Below are 27959 nucleotides of genomic sequence, written 5' to 3'. Positions count from 1 at the left end.
GGACATCAGTATGGCTACTGTTGTTATTCTTGGCCAAGTTGAAACAACCAAGATGGGGAACAGTAAGAGAACGTTGCACCAACACAGTTTGTGAGTCACTTGGCATCCTTGCATATTCCCTGGCCCTGCTTTACGGCATCTACGGTGTTCTTGAGCAGCATCGCCACCATCATGGGGCCAGCGCCTCCTGGGACAGGAGTCAGGAAACCGGCAACCTTGCTCACCTCTGCGAAATCTACATCGCCGACAAGTTCGGCAGGGTCATCGTCAACAGAGTCGGTGTCAGCATCATGGATGATCACAGCACCTGGCTTGATCAGATCTCCGTTACCGTTGATCTGAGAACAGCCAAGAAAAGAGCACACAGAGCAAGTGACTCAGTAGTCAGTAAGCACTGGGAGATGGTTTGCACCAAAACTATGAGGATTTTGTTGTGGTAGCTGCATGTGTGTACATACCATCACATCCTGCTCAGCTGCTGCACTGACTATGTGCCCAACATCGATGACCGCGGCACCTGGCTTGATCCAATCCCCTTTGATCTGATGACAAACCAAGAACATGAAACCGTGAGCAATGCCGGCTCCTCTGCCAAATCAGACCCACTTACCAGTGACTCAACTGCAGAGAAGACTCATCCGTGATGGATTACAGGATGTTGCGAGCATCAAATTGTGGGCAGGTACATACATACATAGTACATATACCATCATAGGCTGCCCAGCGGCTGCAATGACTATGTCAGCTTGGCGTATCTTGAGAAGGAGCAGAGACACAGGCAGGCCGACGATGTTGCTGCGGCCAACTACAGCTGCGAGTTTGCCTCTGACACTGACCCCGCCCCGAGACAGGAGCTCCATGCATGCCTTCAAATCAAAGGAAAAAAAATCGATTCTAATCGCAAGTGGGATCAGAAAAAAATGGCGTACTTTATGGTTATTTGATTTACCATAATATTAGATAATTTAGAAGTAAATTTGATCAGACATTTTAGTTTATATTTTAACAATGCTAGAGAATTGGTAATTTAGACGTGGATTTAAAAGGTTGCTTAGATCATATTTTGTAATAGCAGAGGCGAGTGATTTACATTATGTTTTAGAATGGTTGAGATGCTAGATGCAAATTTAGGGGGCTTACTTTGTAGTGAGAAGGCTATTTTTAGGCATCCGACTATATTTCGAGTTTGTTTCCGTCCATGAAAGTTCAAAACCAGAAACATTTGGCTATTGAATTATCAAAACTACACAAATTTGGCCATCAAACTAGTTCAAAGGTGGGGTTTTCGTTTTCTGGGAAAAAAAATCCGGTTTCCTCTCTAATATTCATAAGTGATTCGTTTTAAATCAAAACAAATATGGAAATGATATTTTTTTCTAAAAAATCTATTATCTACACGGTCATCTTTACTTGGAATTATTTGTGTCTTATTTGTTCGTGTTCCTAGTATTTTATTGCTTGTAATTGTGCTTTTTATTTAATTAAATTATCTTTTTTGCGCTATATGCCTATATTAGACCCTAGGATCATCTAAGAGAATCCTATGGATGGCTGAGTGCATAGAAAATCTAGAAGATGACACCAACCTCCCTGATGGCATGCTCCATTCATAAAGATCCCATATGAATTTTCATGGTTAGAGACTAATTTTATGTTCATCATAATATTAGGTAATAGGTTTCATAACAACAAGGGGCTCAAACATCTTGCAATCAACTAATGATGCAAACAACATAAAGGAAAGGATGGAATGACAATTTAAATAAATAATAGGGGCAACTGCGATCAACAAAACACTAGAAACAGAAACAAATAAGATTATGCAAATAGAGCACTGACAATAAATTACTTCATCCGTTCCAAATTACAAGTCGTTTTGAATTTTTTGATACATTTATTTTGCTATGCATCTAAATATAATATTATGTCTAGATACGTAGTAAAATGGATGAACCAAAAAGTCAAAACGACTTATAATTTGGAACAGGGGGAGTATATCTTAAGAAAAAAATATGATACTAGTTTTATAATTTAAAGTGAATTTCACTTGTGAATTTTTTGAGATCAAACCAGATTTTATTGTCGTTATTTAGGAAATGGAAATACCTTTGAAACTAGCTAGATGCCAGATTTGTCCCTTTTTTCTACTTTGTTGGCCCAAGATCCTAGTTTTGGAGTTTTATGAGGAAAATAAACTCAATCAATAATTTGATGACCAAAGTAGGACTTATCCCTACTTTATATTATCTTTTATAACGACATACAATTTACATGCAAATTTAGGGGCTATTTTATCTTTCATAGTGACACCTGTGAGTAATTTAGATGTAGATATAGGGTGTTACTTTATATTATTTTTCATAATGGCAAAATATGCGCATTTTTATAGAAAACAAATGGATTGAATCATTGTTTTTGCCAATCATATTTGAGACTACTTTGATAGCTGTTGATGTTTCTGATTTTTGTGAAAATTGGTAAGATTTGTTTCTAGCATGTTTCTTGTGGATTTACGTGGACGTCTTGTGGATTTACGTGGACGACTCCGTTTGGGGTCTTCATTAATAATAATGCAAGATACCTCTGCTATACATGGTATGAATAGAGGTTCTCTGCCTTTCATTGCAAGCTTGCCAATGTTGAGAGGATGAAACCCTTCAACATCTTTCTCAACACGGATCTCATTTAGTATCTTCTGATCATTGATATGCTTAGGCAATGGAAGTTGGACAAAGATGCCTGGAATGATAGCACATAGTTGCAAAGTCAATAAGTTTCCTTCATAATTTGGAACAAGGATTTGATTCTTTTGCATCCAAACAATAAGTATTAAATATAGGTAGAATGGACATGAATCAATCAATCGTCATGAGATGCATGTGGCTTGTACTAGCATCTCTGCAAACTAATGATGTAGGCTTTCTAGGAAATGAAGGCAAGAGGAGCTAGAAAGGACTTCATCATTTCTAAAAAAGATACTCCACATTGGATAATACTCCTCTTAGTCCTCTATTAATGGTTATGGAAAAACAAGCTAATGAACTAGCTCAGTTTTTTTTTGGGAAAATATTCATTTTGGATTCATGACCATGCCTAGATTTTTTTATCCAGGAACGATAGAATGCTTCATCTCTCCATGCACGAACCAATTTGTTACTTGAACTTGGGCAACCAAAACTATAGGTTTGAAGGGTTTCTGACTAAATTGTCTTAAAGAAGGCCTATAAATATGGTTTAAGGACAATCAATCAAATCAATTTACTAGTTTTTAGCTATATCCCACTCCACTTTTCCAATCATAATTGATGTCCATTCTCCTTCATCTCTACGACTTCATAGGGAACCCTAGGGTGGTTAGACCGGCTAGGGCACACCATTGTTGTTGTGTGTCCTGACTTGGTCCCTCCTAACGATGTAGTGCTGTTGGTACCTTGTGTAGACTATAGAATCGTTGGATGTAGTACCTAGGAGCTCCACCATGAACTTGAACTACTCTTCCTGGTGCTAACGAATCTAGAAGTTGAATCAGCACAATGACCATCAACAATGTGCCGATGTCGACAGGGAGAGGAGCGGAGAGGAGGCAAGCCGGGTTAGGGTCTGGGATCTGCCAAGATTCACAATGCAGAGCTCCCTCCCGATGACTCCAACCATGATCACGACCACTCCATTGATCTGAGGCAGGTCCCATCAGTGTCGAGGCAGCTGAGATCCCTGAGCTTGCTTGCCCCTATACCGGCATTGAGCACATTTTGTGCTGGCTAGATGTGAGATACAACCCAATTAAGGCGGATACCTCTATTTAGAGCAACTGCAGCAAGACCTCTATTTCAGCCCTCATAGCTAAATATGAGTGCACAAGCTAAAAATAACACTCCAATAGGGCTCCTACTAAGCCCCCAATTTGGAGTGGGCACCTAAATCCTCCCCACAGACCCATTCATCTAGAAGAATGGGGACTCAGCTCCAGGCCCCCATCTGGTCGTTGCTTCCGTTCTTGACCAGCATGCTGCTATGCTTGCGCTGCCCTGCTCGCGTCGTGCTGCTCGCACGGCTAGGCGGAGCTCGTCCCACGGTGGAGCGCCGCCCTGCTCGTCGCCTCCTCCACAGTGCGGCCTCCTCCCTGGCGCGCGGCCTCCTTCCCGACGTGTCCTCCTTCCTGGCGCGGCCTCCTCCTCGGCGCGACAGACGTGACAGCACAGCAAGCCCGCACGGCCGGCGGCGTGGATTTGGTCTTCCTGGCGGCTCATACAGTCCCCGCTGCTTTGAATCGAGGTCTTCCCGACGGCTCCCCGTTGCTCCTAATCTAGGAGTTTGGCTCCTCCCCTCCGTCCCCAGGCCCGCCGCTCGATACCGGCGCTCGTCAAGCTCCCCGCTGCTCTGAATCGAGGTCTTCCCGGCGGCTCCCGGTTGCTCCGAATCTAGGAGTTCGGCTCCTCCACTCCGTCCCTAGGCCCGCCGCTCGATCCCGGCGCTCGTCGAGCCGAGCCCCTCCCTTCCTCTGTTCACAGGGTAAAACATTGAAGATGACAAGTGGGTCCCATTTGTCATTGTGTATTAAAAGGATTTGAGGGCTTTGATTTGGGGTTCCTGCTCGAGCGGATACAAAATAGAGGGCCAACAAAAATAGGGGTGGGCACCTAAATAAAAAATAAGGGCTGTGATTTGAAGGCTACTGAGAGGAGACGAGATCAACACAAAGCACACTCCCATGAAGCAATGCTGACGTTAGAGGCTAATTGTGAGAAGGACGACTGACAACTTGAACCGAATGTGCAGCACTCGTCAAGGGAATCTCCTCATTTTAGACGCCCCTCCCTGCTAGAAAGGGTTCTTCTTTCTAGTGTCTCGCTTCCTCGTCACCACTGGGTAGGCTGCCAGAATGGAAGGAGAAGGGGACTGAGGTGCCGTTCGGAGAACTATAATTAGGGTATGTTGAGTGCTAGATGAGGGAGTCCTTATCCAAGGTTGTTCCAAAACTTACACGCCAAGCTAGTCCACTAATCCATCGGACACCACGCTCAGCCTAGTGCCACCCATTTACTACTCGCCTATGTCCATGGGATCAGACTAACAACTAGCTGGTTAATTTTTAAGACTCTAATAACATCCAAACATAGTGTTAATAGGTGGGCTATTTTTTATCCAAGCCTTCGACTACTGGTTAGTCCATTATTAGTTGGCCAAACCCAACTAAATGGGACTAATAGGAGCAACCAATGTCGGAAAAGTCTAATTAAGACGCCCATCCCTGATATGCGTGTGCTAGCAGGGGCCAAGGGGCATAAACATCTTTACGTGGGAATAGTATTATCTATTAGTCCTTGGATCCAAACAATTAGCTCTATCTAATAACCAACCAACAATTAGAGCCTATTTGGATCAGCTAAGACTAGTTACTACTAGCTGGGGCTAAAAATTAACCTATCCATTAGCCCTTGTTTCGATGAGTTAGAACTAATTTTGGCTAAATTTAACTACCTAATTAACAATCCAAACAAGTCCTCCTAGTCCATCAAACAGGATGTTAACCTTCACATTGCTAATTCTACTAGTCACTAGCACACGTTTTAGCGTTAGCATGTTTGGATCTACTGTTGCTAATTCTTAGTTGCTAATCATTAGCAGCAAACTGGGTTCAAACGTGGACTACTCGGTCTCATCTGATCCAACTTCATCCAATCCTATGCATCAAATCAGAGACGAGTAGATTTGCCTATTCGACAATGGCATGATAGACCAAATCCAGTGGACTGACCTGGAGGTGCAAGGATACTATGCCCTTGTTTAGTTTTCCAAAAGTACGCTATGTAAAAAGAAGATTCCTCGTTACATCAAACTTGCAGTACATGTATGGAGTACTAAATGTAGACGAAATCAAAAACTAATTGCACAGTTTGCTTTAACTTTGCGAGACGAATCTTTTGAGCCTAATTAGTCAATGTTTAGACAATAATTCACAAATACAAATGAAATGCTACAGTGGAGAATCGTGCACTATGCAAAATCTGCAGGTGCAAACTTTGCCGAACTAAACGCGCCCTATGATGTCGAAGCAAAAGAAATCATCCTGCAGCCCGCAGGCACGGCTAGCATCAACGCATCATCATCAGATACCAGTACTGTACTACACCACGAGTGAAGTGACCATCTAAGCATCTCATCAATCATCATTCTCGTTTCTTCTCTTTCAAGACACGCAACCCTATCCATGTCCACATAATATGTACTCCCTCTGTACCTTTATGTTAGTCGTTTTAGCTTTTACGTGTTGTCCCTAATTAACTGTCATTGGCCTAGCAAGTGTATATGTGTAGTACCATCTTATCACATCCACCTGTCTATCGCAGTGTAGAAGGCTGCAGCCTTACCCCTTCCCCCTCTCACGCCACCGACACAAGAACAAAGCAATAATGACTTGGTGGAGTCTCAGACTGGTTGCTCTATAGGTCTGGCGGAGTCACAGGCTACTGTCCTTGATAACCGTGTACAAGTCTAAAAACGACGAATACTAAGGGACGGAGGGAGTACATATGAACCGTAGATTTATAGGTATGGTACACTGTTCTTTTCATGACAAATCAGCTTCCGCCGGCTGAAACCATCAACCGTACAATGCGAGTGGAACATCGTCCGTCCCCGATAATCCATCGATCTGGGAACTTTATGACGACTATCCTCAGGCCGTTAAGCTTAGGCCCTGTTTAGTTCCCAAAAATTTTTGTACAGTATCTGTCATATCGAATCTTGCGGCACATGCATGGAGTACTAAATGTAGACGAAAAAAAAACTAATTGCACAGTTGGGTGAGAAATCACGAGACGAAACTTTCGAACCTAATTAGTTCATAATTAAACACTAATTACCAAATACAAACAAACGAGCTACAGTACCCAAAACCAAAAATTTTTGGCTTCTAAACGGGGCCTTACAATGGGAGCATCCTAACATGTGTTCTTTTGCTCCCATTAATGGTAAGCAGAGTGTCACTGCCAGCAACAGAGGAGAGAAGAAGAGAAAGCAAGCAAGGAGCTAGGGGCGGCATGCGGGACCGTGCACGGCGGGGTCGGCGTTGAGGCGGTGGACCTCGGCGACGAGCGCGGCCTCGGAGGTGTCCTCGGGGAGGTCGACGAGGACCGAGCGGATGCCGACGTCGGCGCAGGCGTTGCACTTCATGTCGGCGTAGGTCCGCGAGTCCTTCGAGCTCCCCACGATCAGCACCGCCAGCCCCGGCACCTGCGAGCAGAGCACCGGTCATCTGTCTCCGCGTCGACAGAGCACGGGGAGGGGGGTAGGGTGCTTGTGCTTACGATGCTGTGGGCGGAGGACAGCGCGGCGACCTCGGCCGTGACCTCGCGGCGGATGTCGGCGGCAATGCTCTCGCCGTCGATGATCTGCGCCATCGCGGTCTCGGCGGCAAGTGAGCGAGATGCGAGAGTGACGACGACGATCGACGATAGATGACTCGAGATCGAGAGAGCTTGGGAATCACACATGACTACTTCAGTGAGTTTAGCTAGCGAGCCAACTTTACACCACCTTCAATTCTTGTCGGTCGGTCCTAGAGATAACTTTAAAAAATGGTACTCCTTCTAAAATAAACAGAAATACTATACAACACATATATTTTAATACGAAAAAACACATAAATTTTTTACACAAAGAAACGCACGCGGCAGCGCAGCAGCGCGCTTTCGCTTTCTGCGCCTCGACTGTTGTGTGGGCAGCGCAGCACCGGCAGCGCACGCGGCGCGCGACGGCGGCAGCACCTAAGTGGACTGTCTAGGGCCCCACGGCGCGACGACCCATTACGTACGGGATGGAACCAACCGTTGTATAATTTGTCCTTCCATAAAAAAATTGTTTTATGTGATATGTGATCTATGATTTGTGGATTTGTGATCTTGTGATTATCTGAAGGTAGAAGAAGGCTAGAGGTAAAAGAAGGCTAGAGGTAGAAGAAGGTGAAAGTTGTTGGATCTTAATCTTATGGTGTAAAAAAATTCATGTGTTGGAATTATATAAAACAAATGGTAAACAAAATAAATGCACGTTTCCATCCTAACAAGTCAATTAATTTTAAGTTTTACTAGATTTTAAAAAAATAGTATTGATATTTGTGTCACTAAATAAGTTTACAACGAATGTTTAATCTAATGATATTTATTTAGTATTATAAATATTAGTATATTTTTATATATATTTAGTCAAACTTAACTTCGATTGACTTTTTAAGATGTGAGATGAGCACTTATTTTGAAATAGAGGAAGTACATGTCATGGTTTTTTTTTGTTAAAAAAATATTAAATATGTACTATCGGATTGGGTGAATTAGATAGAGGTCCGTTAGTATTTTAGCTTCTCTTCTCCTTTCAGGGCCTATCCGAAAGAGAATTCAGGACCTTTTAGTCTTGAATATCATAATAGGACGAACGAATTGGCCTGATCTATCATAAGAGATTAAGTGGAAACAAAATTAAAAAGTACTTAAGAGAAAAATACTTTTACGAGAAAGAAATAAAGAAAACAACACCTCGTGCACCTCGTGGGCAGCAGTTTAGTTGAGCCTCGAGCGAGTGAGCGCGATCGTGGCCTCTTGCATCTGCAGCCTGTTGGTTTCTTGCATCTGCAGCCTGTTCGTTTCGTCGTAAATGATCATAAATTATTTATTGCTGACTGGTTTGATGTGAGAGAAAAATATTATTCCAGCTTATAATCCACGATCGTATATAAGCAAACGAACAGGCTGATAGGTCTGATTTTTTTAAGGAGAGGTTGATAAAAGTTATAAAAGTGTATTTTCAACCTTCAAAATTAATTGGATCAAAATTGTCTATAAGTTGCCAACCCATTGTCGAATAAAATCCACCTCTTGTTGATTAATGGAGCCACTTCAATGTTAATTTTATATACTCTTTGCCCCTTTCACTTGAGCTACTTTGCTACGGATGCCCTCTGGCTATGAAAATGTACTCCTCGAGATCAAAGTAGTACTATAGCACCTGGTTTTAAGAACAAAACCAGATACACATCATATGTGAGTTCAGAAAGTCAAATCTCACATATAGCTACAAATAAGAGTAATATCGAAAGACAATGCTCAATATATAACGTACTTAGTATCAAGGATATAACCTTAGACAACAAATAACGGAAAGACAACTTCGATCTTCGAGTGAAAACTCTACTTCCACCGGGACAACTGACTGATTGATCACAAGCCTAATTCTCCCAAACTCTAGCAATCCGGTACCCATCCAGGATTTTTATCCAAATAATTGAAAAATAAAGCAAGCGTAAGTACATGTCGTACTCAACAAATATAACATGTGGTTCATGAGGCTCAAAAAGCTAACACTGGTTTAACTGTGATTAGCTTTTAATGAGGCATCTTTTAGCAATTGGGTGGCAACAAGTTTATTCACAAGCCCATATAAACACATGATCAGGTAAACATGAATAATGAATAGCATAAACAGTAATCATTAGTGAATATCTTCATCATCAGTATTATTAGTGTTCATCATCTATTTCGTAAGGGTTCCAAGGCCACTCGTGACCGTGAGCACGACCGATATACTAATTTTACACTCTGTAGAGGCTGTATACTTTTACTGTGAGTTGTGATTTACCCTTTTGCCCGAGGTGATGAGCCTCTTGACCCACTACCAAGGAAGGTCGACAGGGTTCACTATGAAGCCTTTTAAAGGTTCGTCTAACAAGTTAGGGCCACTAGGTTTTCCCATCAATAAGCACGAACTCCCCTTCTAGGAGTGACTGACAAAAGGTTAAGAAACCAAAATGCACTCAACCTGGTAGGCAAAGGTCATACATGTCGGAGCCCCTCTTACGTCATAAAGGTAACCACTAACAAGCTAAAAAAAATATCATCATACTTGACTAAAGCCAGAGCTATGTAGCCCTCGTAGTTGTACTGTAAGTCTTGGATGATCACTTATAGATAAGTCCTTAGGGAGAGAAATCTATAGCACCATAAAAATGGCCCAATGCTCTAGCCCCCTTGTTCTATGCTGCTAAAAACATCTTTTAGTATCTATTGCATATTCCATTAGTCAAGTTACAAGATCATAGTCTTTAATTAAGCACTAGCATCATACTACCCAATGCATAATCACCCATGGTGTCAAGGTATAAGATATCAAATATCTAGGATATCCTTATTGGCAACAAGGTAGACACATACAATATGAATTAAGTGATTAAAGGTGAATAGGTAATAAGGATAGTCCCATGCTATACTTGCGTTAAACTTATACCCTTCTTCTATTGATTCGTAGCCTGCAAAGAACTGCTTCTTGATCATCACATAAAACTCACCGACTGGACAAGATCATTTAAGCACCACACAAGCATCCGAACAAACATGCATAGCATTCAAACATAACTATATTAGAATAATACACCAATCGGTGAAAAAGAATTTAAAATTAAATCTACACGTTGCTACGATCACACAGACGCGAAAAGCACTCTAATCGGAGCTACGGTGAAGAAGATACAACTACCGAAAGATTTGTTTTAAAAAGATAACTATATGCTTCATTTATTTTAATTATAAAACATATATAAGATACTTCAGAGAAATATCTAAATTGTTTTAAGCCAAATTATATTTGTATTAGAAAACCAATATAAGATTTAATCTTATTTTATTTACAAAAGACAGAGGTAAAAAGCCTAAGTTGTTTTTAATTAAAAAAAATCCAATTGCATAATCATTATTCAAGTTAGGCGTTAAACCATAAAATTCCAAAGCTCTTGACATGGAAAACATTGATACTAATGTGTAGATTATGTCGTTACGAATCTAACGCAACTTGAACGGGTCAAATCAGAGTTAAAACGGAGAAGATAGGTCCTACTGAAGATAGTGGCAATTTTGTAAATAGATGAAACTTGATTTTCAAATTTAAAATAAATAAAATTTGATTTTAAACCGGCCAAGGACTACGGACACTATTTTATCAAAAGACAAGGGCTCTTTAACAAAATTGCAGGGACGACGGTAGAACTTAAAATCTTACGGGGGCTCTTTTGCAAATTTACCAGGCGAAAGGGTATCGCGTGATCTGGATCGTTGGATTGAGATTGGACGATTGAGATTGAAGAGAGGGAGATGGGGTCATCGGAGCGGTGCTGTGCGCGGCGGCATTGGTCAAAATAAAAGCATGGGGAGGGAGAGAGGAGTACAGTGAACTCGAAGCGGGGATTGAAAAAGGCCACGAACAAGCGAAGGCGGTGCCGAGCTCGATTAGGCGGCTCGAGTCGATGGCGTTGCTCCGACGAGCGTGTTTACGCAAGAGGAAGGGAGGGAGAGAGCAAGGGAGGTACCGGTGTACTCCTTACCAGCTTGTGAAGCTTAGGGATGTGGTTATGGTGGCAGAAGATCAATGACGGTGGAGATCGAAGCGGCGACGGCGGATTAGGGTTCTGCGGCTGCTGTGGCTCGAGCGATGGCGACGCACGCGACTAGGGTCTTGATGGGATGGTGGCGCGGCACGAGCAGCTGCTATTTATGGCGCGGAGCGACGTGGGGCGCAAGGCAAGGGAGGAGACAGCGCGGACGCGGACTTACTATGAGACCTCGCTAATGGGCCAAGTTGGGCTGGGCCGAATGGATGAGGACTATAGCAAAGCGTGATGCAAGCACTGTAGCATTGCAGAACACTGTAGCTACGAAACATTGTGGAACACTGTAGCTATGAAACTTAAGTCCTACATCGAAACCTGAAGGGGTACCGAACCAACTTAAAAGTCTCGGTCTGGGAAGCAGTTAACTCCGGTTCGAACCTTTTGCGCGAAGCGAGGACGAAAGCGTAAGAAAGTTAATTAGCAGGTGTGGTCCATTCAACGTGTAGAGTGGATCTTAGCCATCTTCCTGGGCTGAGGCGTTACAAATGGTATTCAGAGCCAACTCTCGTGGTTTCACGGACGTATGGCTCGAGAGCTTGGACAGGTTGCGCATGGCTTTGCAAGAGCATGGCACTTGGGCCGGGGAGCTAGGAATATGGACGTGGGCCAAGAAAGTCGATCCTGGACATTTGTCCCATTTGGGTAGGTTGGTTCGGCCCTCGACGAGGACGTCGAGTCCTAAGGGTGGGTGTATGTGAGACCCCGCTAATGGGCCAAGTTGGGCTAGGCCGAATGGCCGAGACTGTAGCGAAAGTGTGATGCGAGTATTGTAGCATTACCGAACACTGCAGCTACGAAACATTACCGAACACTGTAGCTACAAAACTTAAGTCCCACATCGGAACCTGAAGGGGTACCGAACCAACTTAAAAGTCTCGGTCTGGGAAGCAGTTAAGTTCGAATCTTTTGCGCGAAGCGAGGACGAAAGCGTAAGAGAGTTAATTAGCAGGTGTGGTCCATTCAACTTGTAGAGTGGATCTTAGCCGTCTTCTCGGACTGGGGCGTTACACTTACCGATGGCGATGTTCGGCTCGGGCATAAGCGGGAGATAGAAGACGGCTGACAAGCAGGCCTGAGCTGGTAGTGGTACAGAGCGCGGGGCCGGGCAATCAGAGAGACAGAGCGCGGAGAGAGGCATGGCGTGGCAACGCTGCTCGCGGATTGGGCCGGCGCGCGGGGAGACGCGATGCAGGGCAGCTGGGCCGATGCAGCTTGCTGGGCCGCGCGGAAGAGAGGGAGAGGAGTGAGAAAAAATTTCTTTCTTTTTTCTTAAACACATTTTCAAATCCAAATTCAAATCAAATTCAAATATAGTTTTAAATATACTTTTCAAGATGAGAATTTTTGGGAGGTTTCCAAAATTGAACTTTTGCAAACTTTTGAAAATTCTTTTATTTTCCAATTCTCTTTTTCTTTTCTTTTCTTTATTTCAAAGCCACTTTCAAATTCATTTTCAAAAGCATTTTGAATTCATTTTGAATTTTGGATTCAACCACTCATTACAATAAATCAAATGCACCGGTATTAATGCACATCCAAGTTTCTACTCCTTATGATGAATTTTAATATAATGAAAAAATATTATTTTTCCTATATTTCATGTGCACAAAAATTCATAAATAAATTATTTTAATCCTATTATCAGAAGTACAAATTTTAGGGTGTTACACGTACTTATTGTATAATTTATATTGGTATCATGTCTTTAATATATGTTCTACGATCCTTGGTCTGGACGTCTAGTAGTGAGGTTGTGCTAACAAATATTATGTATGTTGTCAAAAAAACAAAAACAAATATTATGTATCATCAATTTGTGATAATGGTTGCGAACTGATCATAGATTAGTTGGTTAGATTTCTTGGTGGAACCTGCCCACATGGGTTCAACTCCTCGACTGGGCACAAATGCTCGCATTTTACTGGATTTATTGGCGCTATGCTTTTAGTGGTCATCAGTGAGGCGCCTATGGTGACTTCGTGAATCTCAAGATTTGCCAGTACATACGTTCTTGTCGACAGTGAGGCGTCTGTGGTGACTTCGTAAATTTCGAGATTTACCGGCTCATCATTGAGACGCCTATGGTGACTTCGTGAATCTCAAGATTTGTCGGCTCAGTCTTTCGGATGTGCTCATATGGATAGGGTTTGCGTAGTGTATTTATAGAGGTGAGTGTGTGCGCGTGTTATGGACGTCTATGTTGTACCGTGTAATTCTCAAAAAATAATTGTGATAATGATTGAATGGGCTGTGTGAATGGTATAACTTGCGGTGATTGTTTAAATGGGACGGGCTTGGTCATTGGCAATTGTGCCTGATGAGTTTGGCCTAGTATGTGATGGGCCAACCGAAATACATGTGAATGGGCTGGGCTACATTAAATATTTGTGGGATGAGTTTGGCCTATAATAAAAATTTTGTCCTAAAACAAAATAATAGGCTGCTACGGAAAAAATCAGCCTAAACAATTGGCATGACCCATTATATGCCTTCCTACTACATGGGCTCTAAGAGGCCACATTTTAATTTTAATTTTATGATGTTTCCATGATTTCTCAACTAAGCGCCATGTTAACATTTAAGCATCTGCCTACGTGGCATGGTCCAAGAGCCTGTGATAAAAAAAAATGCCATAAACCTTTGTAACGTTAAATACCAACGCCATATATTTCTAGGATTTTCTAGAACTTTTAGAAGCTTAGAAATATTTTTTTTACGGTTTAAAAACCTTAGAGGGTGTTTACTAGAATTTTTTATGGAATCAGAGGGAAAGAGGTTTTTCCTTTAGTTTTCATATGACTTATTCTTATGAACCAAAGGCTACTACAGGAACTAAATCCTTAGAAATTAGAATCCTATAAGTTTCCATGTGTTTCTCCTAAATCTATAAACACCACCACCACCCTCTTGCCCATTCCTCCCTTCGACTTTCAATCATAAGCTTTGTGTCACCTGTAATTTGGAGCAGCAGCAAAACCAGCAAACTTTTTTTTCATTGCATTTATTATACAGGAAAGCTGCTATGACTATTATTCTTATTCTTGGGGAGTTGAAACAGCCAAAATGAGGAACAAATTCTTACATCAACACACTTTTGAGTCAGTTCACATCCTTGCAATACAGATCGTGCAGCAATGAGAACTGAGATGAAAACCCTACTCGACTATTCCCCGCTTTGCCCCATCCACCGTGTTCTTCAGCAGCATAACCCAGCATTGCAACCGTCATTTTGAAAGCCCTACTCGACTATTCCCCGCTTTGCCCCATCCACCGTGTTCTTCAGCAGCATTGCAACTGTCATTGGGCCAACGCCTCCGGGAACTGGAGTCAGGTAACCAGCAACCTTGCTCACCGCTGCAAAATCTACATCGCCGACGAGTCGGTACCCAGACTTCCGGGTAGGGTCATCAACAGAGTTCGTCCCAACATCGATAACCGCAGCACCTGGCTTGATCCAATCCCCTTTGATCTGACAACCAAGAAAAGAGCACAATGACTCAGCAAGCAATGGTCGATGGATTGCAGGACATTGCATCTTACTGTGAGAATTTGTTGCAGTAGCTACATACCATCATAGCCTGACCAGCTGCTGCAATGACTATGTCAGCTTCGCGTACAATGCTTTCTGGATCAGGGGTCCGTGAGTGCACAATAGATACAGTTGCATCTGCCTTCAGAAGGAGCAGGGATACAGGTAGCCCGACAATGTTGCTGCGACCAACTACAACTGCCCGTTTACCTTTAACAGTGACTCCACTCCTTGACAAGAGCTCCATACATCCCTTCAAAGGAAAAATCGATACTAAGTTTTTTTTTTTGAGGAAAAAAACTGATACTAAGATTAGGAATGGCAAGTGAAAACAGCAACACAAATTAAGTGTTCTATTGAAGGGTAGAGAAATGTTGTGCCAATTGTTCCAATACCTTTGGTGTACATGGTACGAACAGTGGCTCTCTGCCTTTCATTGCAAGCTTGCCAATATTGAGAGGATGAAACCCATCAACATCTTTCTCAATGCAAATCTCGCTCAGTATCTTTTCTTCATTGATGTGCTTAGGAAGTGGAAGCTGGACAAGGATCCCTGAAAGCAAACTGAATTAGCTTTCCTTCATAATTTGGAACAAGGATTTGGATTCTATGAAACCATTATGATCAAATAGTCAGTATTTCAAGAAATTAGAACAAGGCATGAATCAAATTAAACATAACTGCCTCATACAAGCACCAGCAAACTGATCTTGCAGCCTCTCTACGAATCCAATGGGGAGGTAGACAAGTTCATTTTAGAACCCCTCCATATGGCATGACACTCATCTACGTAGTTATGAAAAGACAAACCGATCGACAATGTACAGAGCTCAAAGTTCAAATTTTGTGGAAAACATTGAGCTTAGATTGACCGTGCCCAGATTTTTAGCTATGGATTCTAATTTACAATCGAAATAATGCAATGTTTGAGCTCTCCATGGGCGAAACTAATATTGTATCTGAACTTGGCCAACCAAAGTCTCCGGTGTTGTGTAATAGAATGAGAACACAAACTGAAAGCTCAGCAAATCGAGTTCATGGGAGAATGCTGTAGCATTAGGTAAGAAATAAATCATACCAAAACAAAACATTAGAGTGATATTTATTTTGGCCATTTGTTCCCTTTACTTATCCATGCGAATTTGCAACTGGGGGGATACATAAGTTGTGATGCCCAGTGTAGTGAGTGACAGCTCCAAAAGATAACACATATATACCGTGCAGAGCTGATACCAGTTTTATAGAATACTCTTTTCAGATCCTGCTGTGTGAAAGCGCTCAAGGATTCCAATTCCTAGCATCGAAACAGAAATGTACACTCGATGGAGACAGGATCATTCCAAATCCACTGAACTTCAAACCTGGAGGACTACGGATGCCGGTCTGCAAAGGAATGGTATCACCGCAGCCCACAGGCTGCGGTGATCTAAGTATCTGACCATTCAGCATCATCAGATAAAACAAGTGAACATGTAAGCATCTGACCATTCACCTTGTTTTCACAATATAACGGAAATCTAACCATCTCCAGAGTGACCAGGCAAGCAGAGAGATTACTACATTCGCAACACAATCAGAGTACCATGCTGGACGCCTGACAACCAACCAAGTGACCAAGAGCAAGCAAGGCGAAGGAAGGAAAAAAGAAAAGAAATGGGGGGCGGTACCGTGCACGGCGGGGTCGGCGTTGAGGCGATGAACCTCGGCGACGAGCGCGGGCTCGGAGATGTCCTCGGGGAGGTCGACGTCGATGGAGCAGATGCCGACCTCGGCGCACGCCTTGCGCTTCATGTTCACGTACGTCTGCGAGTCCTTCCTGCTCCCCACGATGACCACGGCCAGCCCCGGCACCTGCGAGCGAGCGAGAGCGCACGGCGTCAGCACACAGTCCCGAGCGTGGCGCCCCAATCCAAGAACTCCCAGGCGGCGGGTAGAAGGGGAGCGGGGTGCTTACGAGTCCATGAGCCGAGGAGAGCGCGGCCACATCGGCGGCGACCTCGCGGCGGATGTCGGCGGCGATGGCCTTGCCGTCGATGATCTGCGCCATTGTGGTTCTTGGCGAGGGAGTGGTGGCGACGACTCCGGATGAGACCTGTGGGGATCTTCGGCTGAGTGGGTTAGGTGAGACTGGCCCATTGGGCCTACTGGATCTAGTCTAGACAAATACAGCAACCAAACAGGCCTAACAAATTCTTTATTCTCGAGGCCCAACCCCCAGTCTTGATTCGTGCCTAGTACAATTATTATTTCTTGTTTGTTAGCCTGGATCCAGTCGTGCAATTATTTCGTGTTTGATTCCTCGTAGAGATTATTATGCAACCTTTGTACATTGTTCAATATACACCATTAACTAGTGTGTGTATATGCCAGGTTTGGTCGTATACACCGATTTGCATAAGTGATAAGTCGATGGCCATATAAATAAATTATTCTTTCATTCCCTACCTCTACAAGAAACATGAGATATCTACTAGAACACGGAGGAGACTACATGCATCAAAATATAAATAAACTATATCAAATATAATTTTACTAAACACAACTTGCTTATGTAGAACCAGACACCAAGATACTGGATAAGTTTTGCTGGTTTGGTTTAAGTGAGTCTTAATAGAAGTTTTGTGTAAGTTTCATTTTCATTTAATAGGCTATCACATAGACGTTTTTCTATGACATAACAACATTTTTAATAAGAGAGAAGAATTGAACCCCCTTACCACGATTACCAACTTCATATGAGTCATAGAATTAAATGTTTATGAGACAATAGAATGAAACTATACATTAAGGATAGTTCATCAATATTTCATTCATTTCATTACATGATGTGGCAGTCTTGAAAACATACCATAAAACTCTATATGAGAATGGTCTTATGTTGCATAAATAAAGCCTATGAAATGCTAAAACTAATACAAGCAACCAATCACGCCGTATGCCTACACAATGATACAACTTACTAGGGCTGGCCATATTGACCAAAGACCGAACCAATCGAGACCGAAGTTTTCAATCACTAGTTTAGTCATGGGTCTATACTATCCGAATTGTTTACAGTTAGTTGGGTTATAAGCATTTTGTTGATGAATAAACTGTAGTGTAAAATTGCTATATTTATTTGACTTGGATTCTTCGTCCTTGTCCCCACCTGAGATTTTAAACAAGCTCCGTCATTGGTTATATGTCTCAAGTAATCGAACTAACATAATATTTGGACATTATTAACATAATATGTATTTTGGGCTATTATTAGTGATGTAACATTCACTCTAGTGGATTTATATATCAACTATCACTCTTATCAATTTTGTTTAATCTATATGGTGTCTTGTCATTTTTGTCTTGAAATAGGAAAATGTTGCTAAAATTTGCTACAAATTATGCTATTACGTGGTTGTTAGTCTGATCCAGTTAGTTTGGTCATGACTAAGACTAAACTTTTTTTTTTTTTTTGCGTAAATGACTGAGACTAAAACTAAACTAATCGAGACTGAATTTACTCTATCCTAAGTGTTAAAACTAACTGATTGATCTCTGATTTTAATTTTAGATGACTGTACTTCCAAAATAATCGGTTCAGTTCGGGTAGACCAAACCCCACCCCTACAACTTACACCTTGTCCAAGTGATAATTTGTGATAAAACTAAAAAAATTGGTCTTTGACATTTATCAAAAATTTCATGGATCCAGGCGACTTTCCACGATTCTGAAAGAGGGCCTAAGTCATGCTGTTGCAGCAGGCCAGGAGTTAAGATATCTCAGTTTGTTCTTCTCTTCTCTTTTTTCGAGAAGAACCTCAATCTGTTCATATCGGCATCTCCTGGCACATCACAACAGTTGGTCCATGGATGAAGAGCCCAATGATGCCATGGATATTTGGTATCCACGTACCAGTCCAGTTGCTCACGGCAGAGAGAGACTAAGACAGGGAAGCTCCCTTTCAGATTCTTTTGGTGTTGCTGATGGGCAGGGGAGAGGGAGGCTCTCAAGATGCTACCAGAAAATACCCCAATGAGGGTGGAGAGGGTGGAGCAATTGCAGCACCAGCCGCCAGGGATGCAGTAGATGATGGGAATAGTATGGTGTATGGAGACTGACGGACGGACCAATCTTCAGCAGATTCCCTTCTCCACATTCTGGACAGTGTTGGAGGGATCACATGGAGATCTAGAGCAGGATTTGGACCTGCATAAACATCAATTTAATCAGTACGAGACTGGGAGTGATGCATAGATCTTTTGCATTTTTTTGGTACCTCAGCAACATCAGGGAGGGTCCAGCAATGATTAACATGTAAGGGGGTCCAACTCGAAATAAAGTGCTGCGAGATCTGACATCTGCATATATATATTTCTTTCGTTCATTCAGAAGGTACACTTTTAGGCAGAGTCGCAGAGAGATTGATGCATGATCTAGTCCTGATTCTTGAGCCTAACAATTGAACCTCCATTTTGAATCTTTTCTATGTAATGCTCCAGGCGTTTTGGATGTCATAGTTTTACGAAAACTATGATATTAACAACTTTTCTATTTTATTTGCTTCTTAATTGTAATTTGGTGGATTCATGCCTTTTCTTTGAAGAGGTTTGAAACCGGAACGTTTCCATTATAACAACTTTAGTTTCATAAGCCAAAGGCCTGAGCTTATAAAAAAAGAGGTTTCGATTGGAGTTTTCAAAATGGCTACAGCATTCGCATGGCCATAGTTCTATTGTTGTATCCAAACGCCCAGCAGCTTTCTAAATCAAAGTCCTTCTAACTCTGCAAAAAATATTTTTCATCCAAACAATAGGGCCTCTGAAATACATCCATATTGCTTCATCCAAATCGTATTTTCATGTTCTGAAGTTATTCTGAACAATCTGAAGCCAAGCTTATTTACAGAATAATATGCGCATTCGCCGCACTTAACCTAACATATATCCGACCCTTATAAAAAACCAATATATATCCATCCTAGAATGCCACTTTCTTTTACTCTTTTCCTTTTCCATTTCCTGACATGAGAATATGTTGGTTGCCGAGCCTTGATGCTCTACGAATTATCACTTTATCAGATAAAAAGATGCAGCATGATGGAAACGGGGTCCTCCCTTGAGAATTAGCCTATGGAGATAAGTTGGACAGTGAAAGAAAGAAAGAAAGGTTCCCCTTGACATCAAATTCCATCTCCAAGAAATGTATGTATATAACAAAAAGAGGACAGGGAAGTGGCCAGGAACAAGAGCAAGGTGCCACCCATGCATGTACCTGGCGTCCTGGCATAGTGAGAGCATGTACACTACCCATGCACTGTCTGCCTACCTGCATAGTGAGAGCAATTTTGGGGGTCGAAATAGTGAAAGCTACTGACATGCACATCTAAAGCAAAGTGCTACATGATTTTTGAGATAACTTTTCTGCAAAAAAACATTTTCAGATGATCCATCCATCAGAGGAGTCAATTCAATTCTCTGCAACTTCAGGTTAAGATGCAGATCACTGAAAAAGGGCCACAAAAGAAAAAGGAGAAAAAAAAGGGAAGATAAGTGACATCAAATGTACCTTGTTGCAAATCAGCGAGTGATCCAAGGACATACAAGCTGTTCTCGTCAGAGGCTGCTTTGCCTTCCTGCAGCACTCGCACAGTTGAACGTGTCATGGTGTCATTCACATTATTACCACACACATGCATGCATTTTCAAGAGGCAGGGATGAATAGCACTGCATGATTTGTATGATTGTATATCTTAAGGACAAATGGCCTATATAATTTAATTTCACGAAGTCAATTTTGAAATATACCTAAAAGTTTATGCCAGAAATTACAAGTGAGTCGATAATATATTTTTGAATAAAAAATGATCATGGCCATAAAAATGGATGATGGAAGTTAACTAGTCAAGATTGTGTGAATCCCACCAGGTGGGTTGAAGGAGGAAACCCCTGGCTATGGGACTAGACTAACCCTTGGAAAATGCAAATGCATTAGACTTTTCATTTGTATTTTTCTCTAGAGCACTGAGCTTGCCAATTGATATAGGATACAGCCCTGTCCTTCACTGCCTTGGTTTGGTCAGGAGTAGCTTAGTTTAAGCCTATAATATTAGTAGGTGGTTAGGGAACAAAGCAAGGCCAAGAATCCGCTCAAGAGAGGGGAAGAAACAAAGGACAAGAAGATTGTACCTCCCATGGGGAGGTGTTCCATCTTTTGATAGAAAATCCTGAGGTCTCTAGTACCATGTCACTGTGATATTCCTGTGTTGTTTGTAACTGGTGTTGCCTTGGTGGAGGAACACTGGAAAACTGATGTGGGCAAACCTTCCCATTGTTGCTTTCTCTCTTCAAGAATCTTGCCAACTTTATTAACATTGGGCTCTGCAAAATCATGCAGTTGGACTCAAGCTAGGATCCACTCATTTTAAAATCGTAAAAAAGGAGAGAGAAACATAGTACAATGTGGTAATTTAGCAAAAACATCATAGAAACAACGCAACCTCTTCATCATACACAATATTTAAGGCATAGTTTGTAAGTTCAAACACCGCCGGAGACATTGTAGCGTTTTGTTTTCGTCTACAAAAGACAGTTGTTCCCACCTTTATATCATACAGAGCTTTGTCCAACGAAGATCAGACAAGCCTTTTATTTTATCTATTGACTTTTCTTAAAGAAATCCAACAAAATATTTACATTTGTACCATTAAAAAAACGAGAGTAGTAGAGATTCATTAGGTCTAGTTTAAAATTTAAATAGCTAGCCCCAAGTCCCGTAGTGGCTTTCTTGGACTGTGGCTGATTTGTTTTTAAAAACAATTGGGATCAGTTTGCTTCGTAAATGTTGAACCCACCAAGATTAGGGCCTTGATTTGACCCCCAAAAAGGCCATTAAATTGGATTTAGGTCCCATCATTTGTTTCTTCCTTCGTTTTTCTCTCCACTCCTTTCCCCCTTCCATCTGAATCCATTCTTTTAAGGTCCCTAGAGACCGTTCTGATAAAAAAAATATGATAGAGCTCAAGTGATTAAGCACGTACTAAGGCACTTTTTCAAATAAAAAACGCTCCATGCATATTTTTTTTTGGAAGGCAACCGGGGGACGAATGGTCCCCACCTGATGAATTACCACAAATCCCTGGAAAACCTGGTGGGTGGAGGGGCATAAGCCCAGTTTAGGCATGGCGCCAAGTTACAAATGATGTGAAATGGGAAAGCAAAACAACTTAGTTACATGAGACTAATGGATCTCCAGAAAGTAGATAAGTCGATGGATCTTTTTGGCAATCGGCATTGCCAATCGATTGCAGTTGCTTTGCAAGTGGCCATTAACCTGTCTACGCTCGGTGTAATTCCTTTGAACACAACATCATGGCGATGTTTCCATAGCTCCTAGCAGCACAAGAGTAGGAAGGTTGAGGTCGCTTCCTTGGGCACTCGGGTTGGTGTTCTGGTTTCCCACAACCTCTGCTCCATGCATCTTTCAAAGGCTTAAAGATTGGCGACCCTGAATAATTAAACATGGTGATCTGCTCTAAGCCTCATTAGTTGCTTGAAAAGTACCTTTGTAACCCCACCACTGGTCCACTACTACTTCCATGCTAATGCAAATGCAAATCACGAATTGTTATATAATTTAATTCAGGTATAAAGACAATTTGAAAAGGTACAAGAACAGAAATATATATTTTTGGACTTGTTCAACCCCCTACACTCTGGTTTTCGGCAAAGCTTGACTAGGGAAACACAACTGAAATAGCTCCAAATTTATTTGAGTTCAATTCAAAACGTGTGGATGCTCAACGTATCTCCATTTTTTCTTCATACAAACTTCATGGGTCGTTGAGAATAACTAAAAATAAGTGATACATTTTCAGCCAAATGAACTATTCTGCAATTTCTACGCTTCCCTCACTATCAAGTTCTCAATCACCTTTTAACCTTTTCCCCAAGAATTGAGACTGTCTTCAATGTAAAACTACAGAGACATGACCTTGACATTCTTCGTTGACACAGAGAGAATTTATCACAACAGTATATTCTTGCAAATAGACCTTCGTCTTGAAATCAGAGCATCTGTGTCTTCCCTCAAGTTGCCAATGAGTAAGGTGCATACAAATTTGACGTCATACATTATATACCACGTTGCTATCCTTGACAATGAAGAAACATTAAAACCCAAACTTGAAAATTCGTCTGTTGTATTTCTCCTACAAAAGTGTTATTTGTTTGTTATTACATACAACTTTAGCACGCAGTCCAGCGCAACCTACCCCTAAAGTTTTAACTTGATAAGTGGGCAAAAAAAAAATATTTGCCTCATTTGTACTTGTGTATGCCTCAATTTTGTACACAAGAGAGGTATGATATATTGATAGTTTGATACTATATGATATATATATGATACACTCTCAAATACAATACCATGAAAGTACAGACGTTGCCTTGTGACTCGGGTATCTTTACAGATTGATGACTTTTGTATGTAGTGCTCGGCTCCTCGCCTCCTCCGTCGGAGCCGGAGCCGAAGATAGGAACTATATAGCTCATTCTTCGATAAAAATGGCTCCGACTCCTCTTCCATACCCTAAAAAAACGGCTTCTCTTTGGGCTTGGGCATTTGGTCCGGTTCCTCTGCCGATGTTGCCACCAGAGCTAGAGCCACACTAAACATGCCCGTAGTATAACACATGTTTATAACCGTATTGCTGAATATAAAAAATAAAAAAAAAATTAAAAAAAACTCACACAAGTAGCTTCCCAGGATCCGTCCTCTACCTAGCCAATTTGGGAAATTTGTTGCAACCGGTAGAAGAAGCATTTTTTGTGATTATCTTTGTTCCTTCTTCACACCATATTTCCTTGCCCATAAGCCCATATGCATACATCAAAGAATACCCAGATATATGTGTAGATTATGCAGCAAGATGTAGTAACAATAATCATTAAACAACCAAACAAATGATGCTGCAATTTCATATAGTAAACTACTCTAATATATAACTAATAACACATCTAAAAATCATGTATTTTCCAGATACAGCAAAACGTTGCAGGTTGAAGAAACTCATCACAACCAGTTCTTGGCCAGAACAAGAGCTTAATAACTAGCACAGCCAGGCTTTGCAACATCTTCTCACGGTTACTAATCCAAATCAATTGATCGATTAACCATCTAATATAATCCTCTCTCTCACATGACGCTGCACGCGTTGGCGTTCTCCTCGCTGAACATGTAGTACGATCCGGGCGCCGCCGACACCGGCGCCGTCGAGTAGAAGTACCCGCCGCCGCCCCCCGGCGTGTACGCGGCGCCGGCCATCGGGTGGTAGTACGCGCTGCTCCGGAGCGCCGAGCTCGGGTGCGCCGTGCTGTAGCTCATGACGTACGCCGGCGAGTGGACCCCGCCGCCGGCGTAGTACCCCGGGTAGCTCATCGCAGCGGCTGGCGGCGGTGGCGGGTACGGTCCGGCGTCGACCACGGTGAGAGGGCCAGAGTTGCCGGTGGCCGGCTTCATGGGTCCGTCCGGCGGGGGGTGGACCTCCACGATTGCACCGGCGCCCGCTCCGGCGCCGTCTCCGTTGGCATTGGCATTGCCGTTGCCGTGGCCGCCTTTCTTGCCTTTCTTCTTGCCACCGCCGCCATTGCCGTTGGCGGCGGGCGCGATGGGCTGCGGGCCGTGCGGCGTCATGGCGAAAGGGACCACCTTGCCGCTCGCACCGTTCTCGTGGGCTTCTCCGGCGTCAGGGGAGCCATTGCCGCCGCCGCCGCCGCCAGCCTCAGGCTTATCCTGCTCACCATCCGATGCCTCATCGCACGAGGCGCCGCCGTCAGCCTTGTCGTGCTGCTCCGGAGGGCTGGGTCCACCGTTACCCTCCGCCGGCGAGGGCACTTGCTCGGCGGGCTTGTTGTTCGTCGCGGCCGCGGGGCTCTTGTTGCTCTTCTTCTTTTTCTTCTTCTTGCCTCCTCCGCCGCTGCCGGGAGATCCGCCGGGCCCGGGGGGGCTGCCGGCTGCCGGTGGAGCTGGAGCAGCAGGCTCCGGCCACGGCTCCGCGTGCTTCCCGGACTTGAGGAGCTTCTTGACGAGCACGTCGGCGGAGACGTTGCCGATGACCACCACCTTTTGCTGCTGCGTGTCTATGTCCGTCTTGTACACCCCTGGATCAGAATCAGAGGAGCTGGTGCATCAGTGCAACAACAATATACATACACAAAAGAAAAAGATCAAACAACAGAAGGCGAAAAAGCGCAGTACATAGGCGATACTGGCAAAGACTTGTTCAGATTTTTGTCAAGTCTTTAAGAACTAACCTGATTTAGTGAGAAGAAATAACAAAAGATTGCTCACTGCTTGAAGGTTCTGAAAACGAAACTTGAAATTGTTCTTCCAGTTTCTTGTGAAGCATGCCATACCTTCTATGCTGTGGAGCACCTTCTTGACCTTCTTCTTGCAGCCCTCACAGTGGATGCTCACCCTTAAGGCCAGAGTCTGGCAACAGAGAACAAGAAAATAAATAAACATCACAACCATTTAACCAAAGGAAGCATCAATCAAAATATGAGCAGCAGCAGCGTCTTGGATAGGCTGGACTCCGAGCTTCTCACCTGATACCTGAGTGGCTCTGGCCCTTCTTCGGCAGCCGCCATGGCTGAGCAGGAAGAGAGGAGGTTGAACCAAGACGGAAGAAGGTGAGAAGAAGCAGAGGAGGTGGGTGGAGACTGAGAGACGGGAGGCTGCGAAAGAAAGAATGCTAGTGTAGTGTCTGGCCCTGAGGAGAGGCGTCTGGACTAAATAGCATCTGGGAGCAGGGCTGAACAATGCCGTATGTATGAGCTTTTTGTTTGATGCTTTTGGTGGTGTGGAGTAGAATTTGATGAGGTAATTGTTCCCCCACATCTCTCATGCTGGGTGCAAGATGCCCCCCCATGGTTGTGTTCACGACAAGAGGCGTTGTTTTCATTCTTATTTAGCTCCTTCAGAAAATCAAACGTCCGTGCTCACTATGGGTTCAAATATGCACCTGCACTGCAATTCACTTCCTTATACTCAAACACCGGCAAAATTTGTATGTTTTCAAAATCTCCCTTGTGCCCTTTTTTTGTTGGCCAGACGTACCACGAGGAGATGCCCCATGCATGAATAGTAGCTATGTTAAAGATTGCTCGAATAATAGAACGGCACAGCTAGCGCCCGGACGTCCGGACGACGTCCGCGGCTGCAGTACGTTTTCCCGCATCCAATCTTCCCATGTGCAACACCGAGTCTATTTTAAAACATTCGAATGCAACACTTACAATATAAAAAAGACAGATGAAACACTTGAAACATGCGTCTAAAATACTTGCAAAAAACACTTGAAAAATAATTGAAAACCATTGCAAACATACATGACATCTAGATAAAACATTTGCAACATATGCAACATCCAAATAAATACACTTGCAACATTCGTTTAAAAAACAGATGAAACATTGGAGACAGACTCTTGCAACATATGTGCACAACTATTGCAATATATGCAACATCCTGATCTACTTTTACAACATCTGCATGAAACGCTTACAACATACCTCTAAAACATCTGAAACATTTAAAATGTGAGCTTGCAACATGCATCATATCCCGGTGCGACCTCCTCCACCATCTGCATCGGGACGCCGCAGCCGTAGCAGCAAGCGAGGCTAGAGGGCTTCTGTGCCAGGTCCTGATGCTTCTCCTTGCACTGGTGGCGCCTGTCGGCGTCGTCAAGCCGAGAGGGTGGCGGAGCAGGAGCAGCGGGCGCGAACGGCGGAGTAGCGGCAGGAGCAGCGAGACGACCACGCGGAGCAAGAGTAGCGGCATGAGCAGTGGGACAGGCGCTCGGAGCAGTGGCAGGAGCAACGGGGCAGGAAGTGGAGGAGGGTCAGGAGCAGCACGGGACGAGCGGCAGGAGCAACGGATGGCGGCGGCGGTGGCGGAGAAGCAGGAGCAGCGCAAGGCAGGCTGCAGGAGCAACGGAAGGGGACAAACGCGGGTTTATGAGAAAATTATTTCCTTGGCATTAAAAAAGTGTCTCTTAGTTTCTTGACCCTTTTTTAGTCGAACTTAGCTATTTGGCTCAAAATCGAGTTTTGTTTGGATTCCTGGCCCTTCCGTCCATTCTGTCGATATGTTCTGTGAAGCAGCATCCGTGGCGTGGCCGAAAAGACCGAAGTAGCCTTACTTGCCCACGTCTTCCCCTTCGTGAGTGGCACCGGTCTCGGGAAGAAGCCCATATCAAAAAAAAGAGCGGCGACACGGGATGTAACACCCTCGGTGTTACCCCGTTAATCATCTACTAAAACATGTCATGAGCATCATACTTGTTTGTTAATGCATGTGGTGAAGTGTGTAGATCAATTTCTGTAACTCAAAATGATCAATAAAAATGCTAAACGAAAGTTGGTTCGATGGTTCATGCATATCAAGTAGGGTTTAAAACCAATTTTTATTAAACAAAAATACTATAGAACATGTGTGTGATACTTAAATAAAGTTTAAAGTACAAACTTTGTTGATGACAATTGTCGGTGTTTTGGACCAGCGGGCCCTCAACCAACTAGTGAAAATATACTGCGTGCCCCTAATCCCGAATTGTGATGCAAAGAGACACAAGGTTTATACTGGTTCAGGCAAGAGGTGCCCTACGTCCAGTCTGAGAGATCGATCTTGTATTCCTTGCACCGAAGTGCTTGTAGTAGGGGGTTACAAGCAGGGTGAGAGAGGGAGCTAGCCCCAGGTCTCTACATGGAACGGCGTGGGTTGCTTGAGATGTTGATCTCTCGCGGTGAGGAAGCGAATGTGTGTGTGCGTGTTCGTCTATCTCCTATATCCTCTTTCCTGTCTGTGCGTGTATGCCTAAGTTCGTGAACTCATGAGCCCGTATGCGTCTATGCGTGCCTAGAAACGGCCCCGGTCTCTCCCTTTTATAGTTGAAGGGGGGACAGGGGTGATACATGGGGTTACTACGTAGCGTCATGTGAACAGGGGCGGCATGTCT

At 43.2% G+C, this 27959-nt stretch overlaps 3 protein-coding genes across 4 annotated transcripts; all 3 read right to left on the bottom strand.

The window, feature by feature from the left end:
* Positions 1-35: 35 nt before the first annotated feature.
* On the bottom strand, positions 36-7418 carry LOC136517307 (bifunctional protein FolD 2-like). Its single transcript, XM_066510855.1, has 6 exons — positions 7311-7418; positions 7053-7236; positions 2582-2739; positions 708-866; positions 496-542; positions 36-282 (listed from the first exon to the last, which is right to left on the bottom strand). The coding sequence occupies exons 1-6, from the start codon at positions 7401-7403 to the stop codon at positions 96-98; spliced, it is 828 nt and encodes a 275-aa protein (XP_066366952.1). The 5' UTR covers positions 7404-7418; the 3' UTR covers positions 36-95.
* Positions 7419-14407: 6989 nt separating this feature from the next.
* On the bottom strand, positions 14408-17070 carry LOC136516999 (bifunctional protein FolD 2-like). Its single transcript, XM_066510513.1, has 5 exons — positions 16918-17070; positions 16631-16814; positions 15359-15516; positions 15004-15216; positions 14408-14903 (listed from the first exon to the last, which is right to left on the bottom strand). The coding sequence occupies exons 1-5, from the start codon at positions 17008-17010 to the stop codon at positions 14673-14675; spliced, it is 879 nt and encodes a 292-aa protein (XP_066366610.1). The 5' UTR covers positions 17011-17070; the 3' UTR covers positions 14408-14672.
* Positions 17071-23868: 6798 nt separating this feature from the next.
* On the bottom strand, positions 23869-25711 carry LOC136518339 (heavy metal-associated isoprenylated plant protein 35-like). 2 transcript variants are annotated; one of them, XM_066511989.1, is made up of 3 exons: positions 25546-25711; positions 25252-25429; positions 23869-25098 (listed from the first exon to the last, which is right to left on the bottom strand). In XM_066511989.1, exons 1-3 carry the CDS (start codon positions 25585-25587, stop codon positions 24134-24136), a joined length of 1185 nt encoding a protein of 394 aa, XP_066368086.1. In that variant the 5' UTR covers positions 25588-25711; the 3' UTR covers positions 23869-24133. The 2 variants fall into 2 exon arrangements, with proteins under 2 accessions (XP_066368086.1, XP_066368087.1); XM_066511990.1 differs by having other exon boundaries at positions 25354-25429.
* Between the last annotated feature and the right edge of the window lie 2248 nt (positions 25712-27959).

This window comes from Miscanthus floridulus, chromosome 17 (assembly GCF_019320115.1).
Source record: "Miscanthus floridulus cultivar M001 chromosome 17, ASM1932011v1, whole genome shotgun sequence".
NCBI classification, from domain to species: domain Eukaryota; kingdom Viridiplantae; phylum Streptophyta; class Magnoliopsida; order Poales; family Poaceae; genus Miscanthus; species Miscanthus floridulus.
Note: the sequence above shows the minus strand (reverse complement) of the source record. Positions and strands in the feature narration are given on the sequence as shown.